This window comes from Dermacentor albipictus, chromosome 1 (assembly GCF_038994185.2).
Source record: "Dermacentor albipictus isolate Rhodes 1998 colony chromosome 1, USDA_Dalb.pri_finalv2, whole genome shotgun sequence".
Taxonomy (NCBI): Eukaryota; Metazoa; Arthropoda; class Arachnida; order Ixodida; family Ixodidae; genus Dermacentor; species Dermacentor albipictus.
The window spans coordinates 217,406,397-217,422,314 of NC_091821.1; the positions used below are offsets into that span (position 1 = coordinate 217,406,397).

General features: G+C 43.0%; 1 protein-coding gene and 1 pseudogene across 3 annotated transcripts in view; both read right to left on the reverse strand.

Annotated features, from left to right (window-relative positions):
• LOC139054211 (terminal nucleotidyltransferase 4B-like) overlaps window positions 1-15,918 on the reverse strand; it is a 77,060-nt gene that overhangs the window by 16,348 nt on the left and 44,794 nt on the right. For all 3 annotated transcript variants that reach the window (XM_070530889.1, XM_070530890.1, XM_070530891.1), the window contains exons 2-7: window positions 11,358-11,481; window positions 10,468-10,514; window positions 8,723-8,843; window positions 8,103-8,198; window positions 3,016-3,367; window positions 630-753 (exon numbers count right to left, since the gene is read on the reverse strand). In XM_070530889.1, the coding sequence (XP_070386990.1) occupies window positions 630-753; window positions 3,016-3,367; window positions 8,103-8,198; window positions 8,723-8,843; window positions 10,468-10,514; window positions 11,358-11,481 (864 nt within the window). The remainder of the gene's footprint in view (window positions 1-629; window positions 754-3,015; window positions 3,368-8,102; window positions 8,199-8,722; window positions 8,844-10,467; window positions 10,515-11,357; window positions 11,482-15,918) is intronic.
• On the reverse strand, window positions 12,452-12,628 carry LOC139055027 (U2 spliceosomal RNA; annotated as a pseudogene).

Consider the following 15,918-nt stretch of genomic DNA (forward strand, 5'->3'; position numbering starts at 1 on the left):
CGGAGCTCAGCATGCCTTTATCGGCTGCACTGTTTGCACAACAGTGCACTCAGGCCTGCTCACCCAGTAGTTGGCGAGTGCTACATAGGCAAAAATAAAACAATCAGGAAGGGAATTTAGCTTTCCTGAATGTTTTTAGTGAGCATTACCAGTTTCAAATCTTTTTTTGTTGATTTTCTCAGAAGTTATTTTTTTGAAGTTCTTTCAAGCCAACGAAGAAGTTTAAAGATAGTTAAATGAAACTGCACACTGTCTCTCCAAAGTAACTGCCAAAAATTGTTTAGTTACGATCAGCTAAATTTAAGTGATGTGCTGGCGTAAGACCCGCATTTGTGAATTCCTTATTAAATAAAAAAATTGAATTTTTTTACAAATTATACAACACTTCAACTTGTACGAGATGAACTAGTCTCATGCTCACTCTTAAATTTTTTTTTTCCAAACTTGACCTCAACCTTAATGTATACACGACAAAGGTATTGCAGCACTTATGCCCTTTAGCCTAAGATAAAGCCAGGATGCAAACGGCTTTCCACACAATATCCCTGATCATCCACTTGTCTTAATTTCTGTGAAATTAACAAAACTTATTTAGTCCCTAGGATGCAAAGCTCAATTTACACACTAACCTTTGTTTTGGGTCACTCGTAGCAGGATGGAAAGAATGTACGGCCTGGTTGAGGACCATGTAAGCATACTCAAATGCTTTCTTCACTGTCAATGCCCCATACGAGCTACGGCCAATGTCATTACCTGAAAAGTCAACCAGCACAAACAGTTCAGAATGAAGTCTCGAGTTCTACACTGGATGCATTTTTATTTTTGCAATTCTGGGGTTTTACGTGCCAAAACCACCATTTCATTATGAGGCACGCCATAGTGGAGGACTCTGGATTAATCATTACCACCTAGGAATCTTTAACATGCCCCCAATGCACAGGACATGGGCATTTTTGCACTTCACCCCCATCGAAATGCGGCCACTGCAGCCAGGATTTGATCCCACAACTTCGTGCTTAGCAGAGCCACACCATAACCACTATGCCACCGCGGCGGGTATGCACTTTGATAATTCACATATTGAATCTCTCTCTCTCTTTCACACACACACACACACACACACACACACACACACACACACACACACACACACACACACACACACACACACACACACACACACACACACACACACACACAACTTCCTGCATTTGTATGAACGAAAGAACAGTTGAATAGAGCTGGGCCATATTTTAAGATAGGCCTGATAAGCATACCTGCTAGCGACGAAGTTTGGTACCTATTATAGAAAACGTCGGACATTAGAAAGAAGCTTTACTTCATGACTTTCTCCCATTTTCCCTATTTTGAAATGCCCAGACACAGAAATACCTCTCGGACAGCTGCTAAATTATTCTGAAATTTGATGCATTTAGAAAGCTGAACTTTACAAACTATTCAACACAAAATTTTGACAAACGGCCTCAACATTTTTTTATTTCCCAACCTGAAGCTCAAATTTCACAAGTCCATAACTCTGCACTCAGCAGATACTATTATAATTCTGCAGACCGTATGCTAGATCGTCAAAAATGAAGAAATGGCATGTTTACTGCATTATAGGTTGAGGGTGCCATTCTAGTTACGAGTTCACAGAGTATTCTAATTTCCAAGATCATTAGACAATTTTTATGTACATAGGCCTGACGAGACGCATCGGCACAGAAACGATAGGATTGTTGCTAATAGAATGTCTTGGCTAGGATATGTTTGGCACAAGGCAATGATAGCGCCCTGCCTTAACTTTCTGTATGTTTGCTTTCCCGTACATTAAAACGAGTCTTCAAGGGATGTGCACTGTAGCATTCTGCAAAGGCCTTGTGTCTAACGTACGTCAGGCGTCAGTCTCAGAATAGTGTTCATCTACTGATGCTCAAGTTCCCCCCAAAATTCAGCAATATCTGTTAAAAGTTGATGCCCCCCCCCCAACAAGAAGAATCAGTTTTCAACATCTGATAAATTTTAACTTCTACCTTTAAGCTAATAAACCTATCTTGATATGTTCCGCAAATGCCGAACAAAACCATTTCTACATTCCCTACCTCAAAATGGAAAGCAGCAGGAAATGCACAATAAAAACAAACACCCAAGTTTAACAGATTTCACGACAATGAATACCTAAACACGGCATCTCAGAATAACCAGTTCAATATGTTCATATTACTTTTACGGGGCATGTTGATGCTCATTGGCCTACTTTTATAGATGAACTGATAACGCTGCCAATGGGACAAGAAATTGTAGCAATAGCTTCCTCAGATGTTCCAAAGTTACCGTAAGGAACACACAAGACTTGAAGAAAGGAACAAGACTTGAAGAAAGGGACAACACAAAGCGGTTGTCCCTTTTGGACAACCGTTTTGTGTTGTCTCTTTCAGCAACTTCCCAACATCATGAACCACCAACTGGCCTAAACCCACACTCCAGGGGGCACATTCCTCAGAATGTGCCCCCTGGAGCAATATGGGAGGGAACACTACAATTGCTTAGTGTTCCCATCCTGTGTTCAACAAAATTAAATGTGAAAGCAAGTTGTGTGGATTCGAACCCCACATGTTAATATGTAACATGAGTAATAGAAAGATTTTGGTGTTTCCCCTAGTATTGCTCAGAGCTTTACATATACAACAATATGCATATACAGCCATTATTATACGAGAAAATAGTATTACATAACAAACACCTTAACAAAGAAGATAAAAGATGCCAGCAAACAGCATACAGAATCCTCATATGAGAGTGCACATTAAGATACTGACAACAAATTTTTTTGTTAATGAATGTGTAATGAGCAACCAAGACTGACACAATGAAAAATAAAATTATTTTCAGTTCAGATTTCTGTAGGCTCAAGCAATGCACCAAAGTGGCTGGTTTGTTACTGTCTTCATAACTCTGAACAATTTGCACAGCCTTAATATGAGTAATAATACGAGTAATAATAAGTAAAATCACCTGGAGTGAGAGGATCCTCTATGCAAAGAATTGATGGACGGTAAGAGTCTCCTGCATCACGCTGCATCTCTTCTTTCCGTATATATGCACCACCATCCTTGATGCGAATTCCAGTCACAAAATAGTTGAAGTGTTTTCCATACAAGTCAAAAAACTCCAGCAGCAATGTGCCAAGATTTGGAGATGGAGCATCCCCACCTCGTGGGTGCAATTGTAGAAAGCTCACAGTCATAAGGATCAGAGAGTAGGAGCTGATACCACCAGTGAACACTTCATTCAAATCCCGTTGCAGCAGAAACTGCTTCAGCACCAGCACCAGCTTGGGAAGTGCAGGAAACTTCTCCTTGAATGACTGCATGAGAGAGAAAATTATTAGTAAATACTAAATCTTGCAGAAAAAGAAATATGTTTATCCTACAATTCAATAAGGAACACTGCAATGTTCTTGAAAGTGTGCAAGCAAGAGTATGCTGAAAGCACATGCAGAGCAGAAAAAGCTGCAGGGCTTTGTTACAGGTAGAACTTGGATGCGATAAGAACACCAAGTGTAAACGCAGAATGGTAGAGGAGGACAAGCAAGGCAAAGGGTGGAGAGAAGTTGGAGTTGTAGGTGTTGGGGAAAAGAAATCTAGAATTGTCAAGCAGTATGGATTCTGTATACTTGTTCCAAGTGATGTACAGACTCGGCCACTGCTAGCAGGAACGCGGAGCCTGTGGCGTAGCTCCGTGGAATGCCCCACCACCGGCGCCTCCTGAACTCTTGCGGCGTAGGTGCAATCAGCGTGACTGGCGAAAAGCCCAAATGACTCGTCTGCTATGGCGGGTCATTTGCTAATAATTCACGAGGCGCCGGTGGTGGCGCTCCACGAAGCGCTGCCAGCGGCTCCCGTGTTCCCGCTAGCAGTGGCCGCACCTGTACATTTCCGAGATCATGAAATATAAGAAATGACCAATGATATCTACCATTCATCACCATACACTTATGGTTGCCAATGCAGTTGAGATTTTTATAAGCATGTTCAATTCAACTTCTCACAAGTGGCTGACTAGTATACACACTGATGGCCACCTGGAAGCCCATCTATGGGCTTGCTGAACGTAAGAGCAATCAATAGACAATGTGTCAATAGAGCAAGTAACCAGCAAACAAAGGCTAGCAGCATCTTTCAAAGTACAATGATAACTGTTCCAAATACCCTCATGATGAGACACGAAAAAACTGCACAGCTGCTTTCAAGATGCTAATGTGAAGCACTAAATATGTAAATTACACTTTCAGGATTATGCCTCCATTTGAGCGACTTATTACTGAAACAAGGTACCCTTTGAAATTCATGCTGACATGGGATACTAATTGTTTCCACTGAATTTCAATGCAGGAACTGCATAAAAATTTCCAGGCACACTGTTTTTTTAATGCAGTTTAACGATTACATATTATTTGACTTCGATCGAATTTTCGCTACAAGCTATGGAATCAGTGTGTATAGAAATTTCATAATGGTGGTAGTACACTTCATGTTTCGATGTTTCAGTTGATGCACTAAATGGAGTTGAACATTATAGGAAACATGCGCACAGTCGCTGCCGCACTCTAGAAACATTGCAACAGAAGTGTGAATTTGCATTTGCCTCATGCACAAGGTGCACTCTACTTTTATGCACCTTTAATGAATGCCACGATATTGTCACGTGGTAGCGACTGAAGAAAGCAAAACGATGAATGGTGAAACTAGCGTTTTATTGGGCAAACTTGTGCCCACAAAAGCAAGTTACACTTAAAGGAGAGCAATAGCGACGAACACGATCGGCGGTCGTCGAAATCTGATCAGCTGGGCAAGCGCCTCGGCTTTTATACATCAGTCGAATGTTCCAGAGTAATCGCTGGAACCTGCGTGTCTTCCACAAAGTTCTACATTATTCGCGTCGCACATACATGCAACCAGATTACACAAGGTTTGGTCACAGACAGTGGATGGAACCATCGATAACATTCCAGAAACTTCCGATACATGCAAGTGCGTCCTGCGCTGTGCGATAACATTTGTTAGGCGATGAAACGTCACCCGATAAAGATAAACAAGTACACGTGTCAATATCATGGCAAACCAATCTTCTGTACGATATTTCTACGCATGTGAATGATGACCAGTCAACGTGCTGCTTAGGCAATGAAGAGAAGCTTGTTGCATTTCTAGCAGCTGTATCAGTGAAAGCGAGTTGTGCGACCAAACATGTGTCGCATCAAAATGCAGAGAAAATACACAAGGTAGCTACGTTGCCTTGTGCCAATACCAGATAAGGTGCTACTGCACACTTTTTAGCAGTAATCAGTGACACTTCATGACTGCATTTCATATAACTGGCCTACAAAGTGGCCTACAGCAGAAGATGTCATGTCATACCCAGCAGCTTGCAATCATGGAAGCAGCAAGGTGTGGACAAGAACACCACAAATGTAGCCATGCACATAATATTTGAAATACCAACTGTGACAATCAGATAATAATGGTGTGCTGTGAATTAACACTTTATTTCTTCACATTATTAATCTGAATCACTAAAGCTGCATAGGGACGAGGACTTCTGCTACACCTGCACACTTGTCATTCAAATTTAATGTGTTGGATGCCTCACTAAAAGAGAAGGAAAGAAAAACATTTCAAATTTGAGATAAATCTGAAGAAACTGAAGCTAGCATGCCCATTATTATAGCTTCTAATACATCCATAACCTGATACACCTCTTCTGACACACCCTTGCGACCATTGTGTAAAGCATTACTAAATAACAATGAAAAAATTAACACACTAACATTGCACCCAGAAGACGCGATTGTTACGATACATAATGATCATAGCACATATTTTTTAACAGATGGCTGTATTTTCAGTTTTATGAGTGCGTCAGCTGCAAGCTGGTTTGCGCGTGTCGACGAGAGACCTCACGCCTACCTGTGACATCAGCCTACAGATGCTGACAGCTTGGCTGATCTTCGCATAAATTGTGCTGTGCTATGCGCGTGCATAGAGAGATAGAATACATGGAAAGTCAGGGAGGTTAAACAAATTTATATATATATATGGTTTGCCATCTTGCATTGGGTAAAGCGGCAACTAAATAAGCAAGTACACACCTTCGGGGGAAGTGCAGGTGGAATGTCTTGCTGAAGTATAATCGCTTGCACTTGTGAGCGTGTAAGTATTCAAAGTGCTAAGTGACGGCATGAGTGGTGATTTGGACTCCGACGCAAATATAGCCGGCAACACATAAGGTATGATCCGGCATCTGACTTGCACCAGCAATTTCCAACAAGTTCGAATATAATCCAGTGTCAGATTGGATGCTGAACAATGACAACCTGCCTGTATGTCATCATACGATGGCAGTAGCGAGTGGACGCTTGCAGCCAAACAGCGCAAAATGTACGTTATGTGGCAGTTGCCTGCCACATAACCAGCACCTTCAGCGTGCCTGTTCCTTAACGGTCCAATCAGCTCGGCCGAGGTGTTCACGTCTATCACAACTCACAGCGGCACAAGGATCAGCTAAAATTTGTTTCTAACATGAAATAGTTTTGAATTGAATTTGGGGGTTTTACATGCCAAAACCACGATTTGATTATGAGGTACATCATAGTGGGGAACTCCGGAATAATTTTGACCACTAGAGGATCTTTAACGTGCCCCCAATGCACGAGACACGGGCGTTTTAGCATTTCACTCCCATCAAAATGTGGCCTCCGCAGCAGGGATTTGATCCCACAACCTTGGGCTTTGGTGTTGTGCTGCTTAAGCACAAGCCGGCATGGCGTGTGCAATAAGGATATGTCGAAATTGCACCTGTTCAATCCACTGGAGAGATCAGGAGCTGCGATATGCGAAGATTTTGCAGGCACGCAGCACACACTGGCAGTCTCAGCAAGGCGTCTCTCTTAGTTTGTATGTTGGCCCTCTTCGGACCGATGGTGTCGAGAAACCCATTTGTCTTTGTTTCATATGTGTACAAATGTTAATGTGTGTCGCCCAAAATATGTACTCTATGACAAGGTGGAGCTGGCTCGCAAGTGCCGTCAACCCCGCTGTCCAGTGAGCTCTGCCTAGCAGCCCTATTGGTAGCTGTCAACGAAGCCACCAGTTGATGGCGTGCTGTGTTTGTTGCATCTGCTGGCATGTTTTTATTGGCAATATTAGCATAAAACAAGGCAATAATCACGCAAAACAATGCAATAACCATGTAAAACAAGGCAACGTCGTCCAAAGATGTTTCTTTTGCCCTTATTGACGAGTATATGAAACCTTCCAAGAGTATATGCAAGGCGCCGTGGTCTAGGCCACCGTGGTCTAGGCCACCGTGGTCTAGGCCACCGTATTCTAGGCCACCGTATTCTAGGCGGAGGAAGCGCTGGTCACGTGTCTGTCTTATGTGTCCTAAATTGCCATATGCGGCAAAATTATGGCACAAATAAACTACACATTGCACATCGTTTGCCACCCTCCATACCTCTTTATGCTGACCGAGGTGCAGGCTATGCAAGCGAATGGGCCATGATGAGGGAAATGAGCGAGCACAGCAATGTGGCCTTCGAGATTGCTTCAACTGCACAGAACCATCTCAGAGGCCACAGCTGCAGTATCTAGTAGGATTAACGTAACACCCTGTGTATTGCAGCATGCCTGTTCAGTGCAGCAGTTTATAATAAAATAATTAAATTCATTATTTTTTACTTTATTAAGCATAATTACTTAAAAATATTAAAAACAGTGCTACGTTTGTCATTTTTAGCATCCCAGCTTTCACTTGGGCTAAAAATCTTGGGGGCAGAAGTTTTATTCAGTATCCCTACGAGTTTGAGCAAGGCATTCAATCCCTAAGGCTCATGGCAACACGAAGTGGACAAACAAAGGTCTTGTAAGTAGAGCAGCTATAGGGTGCACTTGGAAAAAGAAAAATCACCCCGCTGCATGAGGCTCAAACAGTTTCACAGCGTACCAACACTAAGGCTGTGTGCCTTTAGATACCTGTAGATTGCAAGATATGCCACGAAAAGTTACATTACTCGCAGCTTAAAGGTGATCAAGGATTACCTGAATGAGGCAGGCACTTTTTACTCCATTGTTCATGTTGAAGCTGATGTCAACCTTGACTGTTGTTTTTGCATCAGTCAGCTTCACAATGGGAACCTAGAACATTTGAACTGCAGATGTGTGCTCAAGACCAAAAATGTGAGGAACCATCCAAAAGAGAAAGCATTGTCTACTTATACCATTGCAATATTCTTAAGAGTATCAAAAGCTTACGGAGATATCTGAACATTATTAGTGCTTGGCAATGCCAAGGTACTCCAAAATTACGAAAAAAAAAATGCATAAAATGAGGACCAGTCTGGTATCAATTTTCCTTGCACAGAGCCCACTGCCAATGTGAAATTGAACAATCCTGAATTATGTTTTCCAGAAAGCAGCTAGGAACCTTAACTGAAGTTCATATTTCCTACCCACTTACATAATTCTGACATGATTCACAGACAGGCAAGAGATCCTTGCCCATCCATGCACAAATACATCTACTACTCAGTTGGGTATTTAAGATTATATGAAATGAAAGAAAAATCCGCAGCGACCTTGCAAAAATAACTACTCTGCGCAGCTCTCCCCAAACACATAACAGTAACATTCACACTGTTTTACATTAAGAAGGAACTTACAGAGGCCTTGTCAAGGACCTTAATAGACTGTGGTTCAGCTATCCCATGACTTAGCAACGCCTTCTCCAGTGTCCACATAGGCAATGTTTCCCACTTGCCAAGGACAACCACGTCAATGTCACTAGAAGGAGAAGAAAAAAAGGAAAGAAAGTTGAAAGCAGAGCACAAGTTTAAAAAGTTATGCAGATCCCACGCACCATGGGATCGATGTAAGCAAAGCTTTCTGTGCTGTTTGTTTTAAATGATGACAGAAGTGATGATGGCAAATGTTTAATTTCTTCAGTGTTTAGTCGAATATGAGTGGTGAGTTGATGTTAAATGTTACCTTGCATACACCACTGCTGTTTGTCTGGCTAGCACACAGAACACACAGTGAGAAGTGTTTACTTGAGGCGTTGTTGTGCACAGTTGTTCATAACCTCCAAGAAGTTTAGCGTGGTCATTACCTTACACGGCACATTGCATCGTGGCAGAAGCTTTAATCTAATTTAATTATGGGGCTGCACGTGCTAAAATCACAAGAGGATTACGAGGCACGCCCCAATGGCAGACTCCAGCCTGGAGTTCTGCAACGTTCACCTAAATCTAAGTACCCGAGCATAAGTATTTCGACCCAGTCGAAATGCGGCTGCTACGTTCAAGATTAAACCTGCGACCTTGAGCAATGCCATAGCCACAAAGCTACTGTGGCAGGCAAAGAAATGTTGGCTTGATATGTGACCACTTCCGTATTGTCACCTAAATGCTACGGTGCTTTAATGTGTTGTGCATCAATTGTACGCTTGAAAATTTTGCATGGCGTTTATTTTTCAGAAATAGCAGAAACGTACTGTACCGTACCCTGAACTTAGATTTACCCAGTTTGTTTGCAACCGCTGTCATGCCTAGTAGTGGTGTTTCCTTGCCTCCTTACGTGGCCTTTTCCCTCCACCCCCCCCCCCCCCCCCGTGTATGGGTGCTGTGACACTTCCTTTATAGCGGACACCTACACAGATAAGTCAAGCTAAGACAAAACAACATACAATGCCGAAAATATGGATTTTTATGGCAAAAGGGCCAGGTATCACCAAAGAGTTTCACAATACACATTGCAGTCCTGGTAACAGTGTGAAAGAAGCTGGGAATATACGCAAAGTGCCTCGAGCAACCAGTCGAGCGGCAATTCTGCATGCACTTGCGGGCTCCTTTCACGCTCGGAAAAACATTTATGTAGCATGCATTGAGCAACAGAAAGCTGTATCGGGAGTTTTTCATGTCACTACAATTTTCTCATTGACACTTTTCATCTAATTATAATATTTTAGAAGTTGTCCGGTAAGTCCTGAAAGCGATCTGCGATGTTGACAAAGTGCACCCAGTGCTAGTAGCTTCGCATGTTCTGTGCCTTCCAACTTTAGTTCGCATTGAAGGGAGAGACAGCACAAAGGTCAATAAGCTCGCTGCTGCTGCCGCGCTTGCTTAATTTGCTATCGTAATTGATGCTTTACCTTTCGGGCGAAACTGCGACTTTTATGTTTGTTTCTTACTTTGGATGTTCGTCAGTCACTCTTAGCAATAAAGTTGTTAGACATCGCGACAAAAGTTTCAGAAGTGAGGCGTTTCGGGTAATACGGACTTCAGATAAAATGGACATTTATGTCGCATTATAAGGGTCCGTTGTAAAGAGAGTTGACAATATATATAATATTCCTTATACATATTAAAAGAATGGACCATGGTCCTCATGATAGAAATGCTTTGATTACCTGGTTGGAAGGTACAGGCCTGTCCGAAAGCTCCCAAAAATCTCCACCTGAAAGCAGCAACTCATGTATAAAGTGAATCATTGTTCCTTGAAACTTCAATAAGCACAGCACGACCAATATGCAAACTCGGGAAGACATGGCGTCTTTTCCTGCTGTGTGAATTCCACCTATTCAACTATATTGTTCTGCCTAGTGAATAACTAGAGAGACATGCAAATGCCAACAATAAAGTAAATAAAAAAAACTTTTGGACACTGATAGAGACTTGCATTAACATACCTGTCCTGTTACACACACACAAAAAAAAATGCAAACTTTAAGGCAATTGTTAACTAAATGGCAAAAGTTTCTAGATGAGTAGCTTTGAAGCACCTAAGCTTGCACACAAACTACCCCATTACATGAACAAGTGCAATATTCTGTACTGTCAGCGTAACACTGATGACATGCGAAAGTAAAAAAACTAAACTGATGCATAGATCCATAAAAACAAGCGATGCCTTGCAATAAGAGTTGCACCTATGAACACACAATTTATATCAGTAATATTGCTTATTGCACCTGCATGCCAGGCAACATTCAGAAAATGATTAGTATGCAATATCACTATGCACGGTAACATCGAAGTAAAAAATTTAGCATTTTTACAAATCAGACATTTACAAGATTTATCCAAGCATTTAAATCCACCTCCCTAAAAAGAGTTAAGAAGGCTCAATGTTTAAGTAAGGTGTGAATTTACACTTCTCTTGCTCGTTGACAGCAAAAAAAGTTGTTTTGATTTTATTATTTATATCGTCTAACAGCAACAGCTTCCACAATATGTACACGTGCATGAGAAACATACTGCTGAAAAAAATGGTAAAAGGAATGAGAAATCTAAAAAGCACCTCTGCTTGTGGCCAAAGGCCTAGGATGACATCTTTTATCCTTTGGATTACCCCCAACCGCATCTGATGCTCTGCTGGAGTTGGCTGCATATATCTGTAGAACTCTTCAATCTCGTCATGAAGTCTGTAAAGGCAAGAGCAACATAAATCTTAGAAACCAGTAATAATGGAATAAAGCAGTAGACAATCTGGAATGAACTTGGGTTAAAAACTGTTGCAGATACAACCTTTGGCTCGCATAGCAACAAAGTTGCCCACATCACACACTTGATCGACAAAACAAGGAATGGTTGTAATCACACCTCATTTGGTCATAAAGTTATTAGCATTTGCAATTCCTTCAGACAACCACTGTTACAGTATGCTATATGCAAATAAATAATTGGGAGGAAACTAATAGCTTTCTGATAAAGCAACACACAAACATATGATAATACCCGAAAATCAAATATGTATAAAAAAGATGTCAAATATTTGCTTAAATATTTAACAGCCTTTTTCACCATTAGTATAACATAATATTGGCACTCAGCATTTGCTACATTCACAAGTTTGCAATTAAGCTGTTTATTATGAAGCAAACGTTATCAGAAACTTGAATGGAGCATCATAAATAAATAAGCCAGATTTTTATGAGCGCTTGTTATGAATTAGCATAATGGAGGTTTAAAATGACTTTTGTCAGTCTATTAGCATCCGAATATACCTACGAGAATCAAACGAAAATGCACACTAGCTGCTGCAATGGCTAAGTAAAGAAAGCACTTTGTCTCCAGTTGGAATGGTCGCTACAGACGGTGTCACTATAATGTCAAATGATGCTGTAATTGAGTATTTAAATTAAATCCTAAAAAAAGAAGAAAATGTGCAATTGCAGTGTCTATAAATATTACCAAACAATACTCATTGCCAAATGCCAGTGAAATTTGAATGCAAATGACTGGTTTAAACGAAAAAGTCCCGCTTTCCCTGTAACCCATCGCGTTGCTCTGCGGAAGTTGTAAAATTTTATTTTAAAGCGAAGCTGTATACAGCTAGGTTCTGGGAAAAATTGCATGCGTCTGTTGAGCCATGTAGATCGGAGAATTTCTCCCCATACGTCGGCCGATCCCGAAGATAGTGCAATACCGGCCTGACCCACGGTGGAGTTGAAGCAGGCTCTAAGCACTCCGCCAACTTCCAAAAATAAGTTTAATATCTTAGGTCCAAATACAACCCGTATCAGATACTAAGCTGATAACAGATACTACACTTTGACCAGTGTCAGCCATGTCTATGTTCATGGTCATGTCAGCCATGTTCGCACCGCCCTCTTTTTGTAGGCATCCAAGCGCATGCATGTCTCCTTTCCTTCTGCTCTCCCATGTTGGCAGTCCCGTAAGCATGCAGCCCGCCAGGACCGCGAGGCAGAAAGAAATGCGAACCCAGGGCATCTACCAAGTTAACATTTTTGAATTTCCAGAGTTTTCCAGGTTTTCCCTGAGCACCTTTGTAAAATTTCCTGTATGAGCCAGAACTTTTATGTCAAGACAGGCTGATACCATATTGCCCGATGCTGTCGCCCTCTATTAAGCATGTTGAAACAAAAAAATGACAATCCAGTTTGAATAGTAAGGAGTAATATCTATTTTATTTAAAAAGAAAACAGAAGGAAGTTGTTAGTAAAATGCACAGCGAAAAAAATTGTAAATTCCAAATTGAGTCGAACATTTTCAAATATGAATGAAAAGGAGATGCATACACAAGTAAATATTTTTGAATACGAGCTATTTCTATCAACTGATAGCAAGCTCATCGTTATGAGGCCTGAACTTAGAACTAAAATTCTCTCTCAGCAGCTGGGAAGTTAACCTCAACTGTCCAGACATACTCTCAGCCCATACACAACATCTCAGTGTTGGGTTTCACTGCTTTAAAGAGTTTATTTTGGTTTGGATGAGAGACACCTGCACCTCGGCGTCAGTCAACACTGTTTTTTTAGCTCAAGCTCCTTTAAAGAGGCGGCGGCACGCTTTCTTTCCCGTTAATTCCTCGGTGCGTCCGTCCTTTCTGTTTTCATCCTCCTTCTGCCACGCGTTCACGCCATGGATCATTTGAAGCATCCTCTTGGTCAGTTGTACAGTCAACGTCCGATTTTGCGGTCTCCATGGGCCGCAAAAACAAGCAAAAAATAGGGCAGTCCGGAAAAACTGAATGCATGTCTTCAACTGCCCTTAGGGCTAAAATTGCCACAGGCACGTCCGAAAACGCTCTGCTCTTAAGGCCTCCCAGTACACGGTGCTCGTACTGTGACAGGAGACGGGGGTGCACGCGCGTTCAATTAGGGAATACATACTGTGTCCCATGACAATTGCCCCTTCCCACACTTTTTATGCTTCGCCGCGTAACACTGCTGTACTGAGGCGAAGCTAACTTTCGGAGCCTTGCATTACGCAACGCGCTGCGCTCTGCGAGCTTCTCAGCCAGTCGCGAGGATTACAAAGGCGGAGTCGGTGCCATTGCTGACAGCGGCGAATTCTTTCAATGAAAAACACGGCATCGCATGGCAAGAAGCTTAATAGCGAACGTAGAAGCAGCTAGGCCTAACGTTGCCGCAGTAGTGTCTGCTGCGGCCAGCGGATCTGCGTGCGAGAGTGCCGGTTCGAGAAGGCGAGATGATCAAAATGGCGGCGGTGGTGGCTTTGATTAATGCCATTTCAGTACTGCAGTCAGGGCAATATACATTGACTCTATGGAGTATGGTGGTGCCGCAAAGCCGTGCAAGTTATCGGGTATCTCCAAAAAATCGGGCGTCTGGAAAATCGGTCGTTAACTACTCTGGAAATACCTCGTGCCGGTGACACGGCGTCAATGACGATTCGTTGCGATTCCTCCGTTACTGGGGCCACCATTAACACGACTTTCGTCCCCTTTCAATAAAGTTACCGGTAATTTTCCCTGATAGAAGTACAAATTCCCTGAGAATTCCCGGTTGGTAGACACCCTGGAACCATTCATGTGGCCCCGATCCCGCATGCTTGGAACGTTTCAGCAGAGCAACGGCCAGGTTTCAGAGGGACTATGTGGGGAACCAATTTTGTGGGGCTTGTGTGTGACCGCTTGTGGTTTTCAAGTGACCTCACAACCATTAATGCACTGCGGGATGTTGACCAACGCACGATCGCCTTGGCTACGGTGAAATAGTGTGTGCCCTCGTAGTGCGGTGAGGTGCTTGTCTGTTCTACGTGCCGGGATTCGGTAGTAAAAGGTGTGCTGCGTTTTGCAGCAATACATGGGTATGTAAACCCTCCGGAGTCTGCTCACCTTCCGAGGCTCAACATCGTGGAAGAGCGACTAGTCACGCCTCATCTTCCATTTACGTGCATACGGCGTTTGAGGCACGGCAATGGAAAGCTCACCATTAAGGGGCCCCACATACACAGCTTCGTTGGTCATCCACCTTCACAGAGATGAATGGAACTGCATTTTTTGCTTAAAATGAACGTAGAAACGCAGAAAGTCACTAACAGCACTAGGCTTCCCAGAGTAACCGAAAATGTACCGTACTTGAACCAAAACAGGGATCTTATCTGTCAAGATTGTTTCAATCTACTTATTTTTCAACTGATAACTGTTTGTTCAAACTGCTTATTAGAAGTAGTTGAAATTCGCTTGAAAAAAATTTGGGAGTGGCTTAGCTTTTGATTGCAAGTCCAGGTTATTCTGGTTGTCTAGCTATGTTGCGGCGTTGCCAGTAGTTCGGCGCGCTGTTCGTCTGCTTCCTAGGCGATTCGTTTCCTCTTCATCTCGTTCCGATGTCGACTCCAGGCCTCCTCCTGCTTATCAGAGTTGTCGCCGTAAATACTGCCGCCTCAACTGTGGTTGTGGCGCACGCGAGCTGTCCTTTTCAATCCTCCGATATGTTATCAGGCATGCGACGCAGCTGGCGAAGCGAGCGGAGGCGAGCGCAATGACGAGGAGCATGGTGTGACGCCATACCAAGCGGCGGCGGCGGAGAGGCGCGGCGCTGCGCAGCTGCGGGACACCTGTGGCTCGGTGCTACTAGTGGCGCATGCGCAGTAGTGAATAGGGAGCGAGGGAGAGAAATATCCGCGGCGAGGCGTGCGTTGTGACGTCATGTGCCTCCTCGGAGCACCGCCACGGTGAAATCTCAAGTTCGCGGCCAGTAAAGCTTTTGCGTTAAAAGAAAAAAAAATGAAAAAAATCCTCCCCCCTTCCCAGTCCGTGAAGATCGTCAAACAGCGATGCTGTGTTAGTTACTCAGAGTGTTACTGTTACACCATGGAAGTCAAACTTCGCAAGCAGTCTATATTGCATATCTTTTTTGTTTCACCATTCTTTGACCTCCCGGTGCTGCCGCTGTGTTTCCGCGTCTTGGGCGTGCACTTCGGCATCGGCCTCCCAGCGCTGCCGTTTAAACTTGGCATCTCTGGCGCGCAGTTCGGGGTCAGCCTTACGACGACAAGCTTGTTCACGAGCCAACTCACTTTCGCTGACGCTCGCAGTAGGCAGCTTCTTCCTCAGGAGTACGCACTACTCGTGGTCTTCCCGTAGTTGTAGC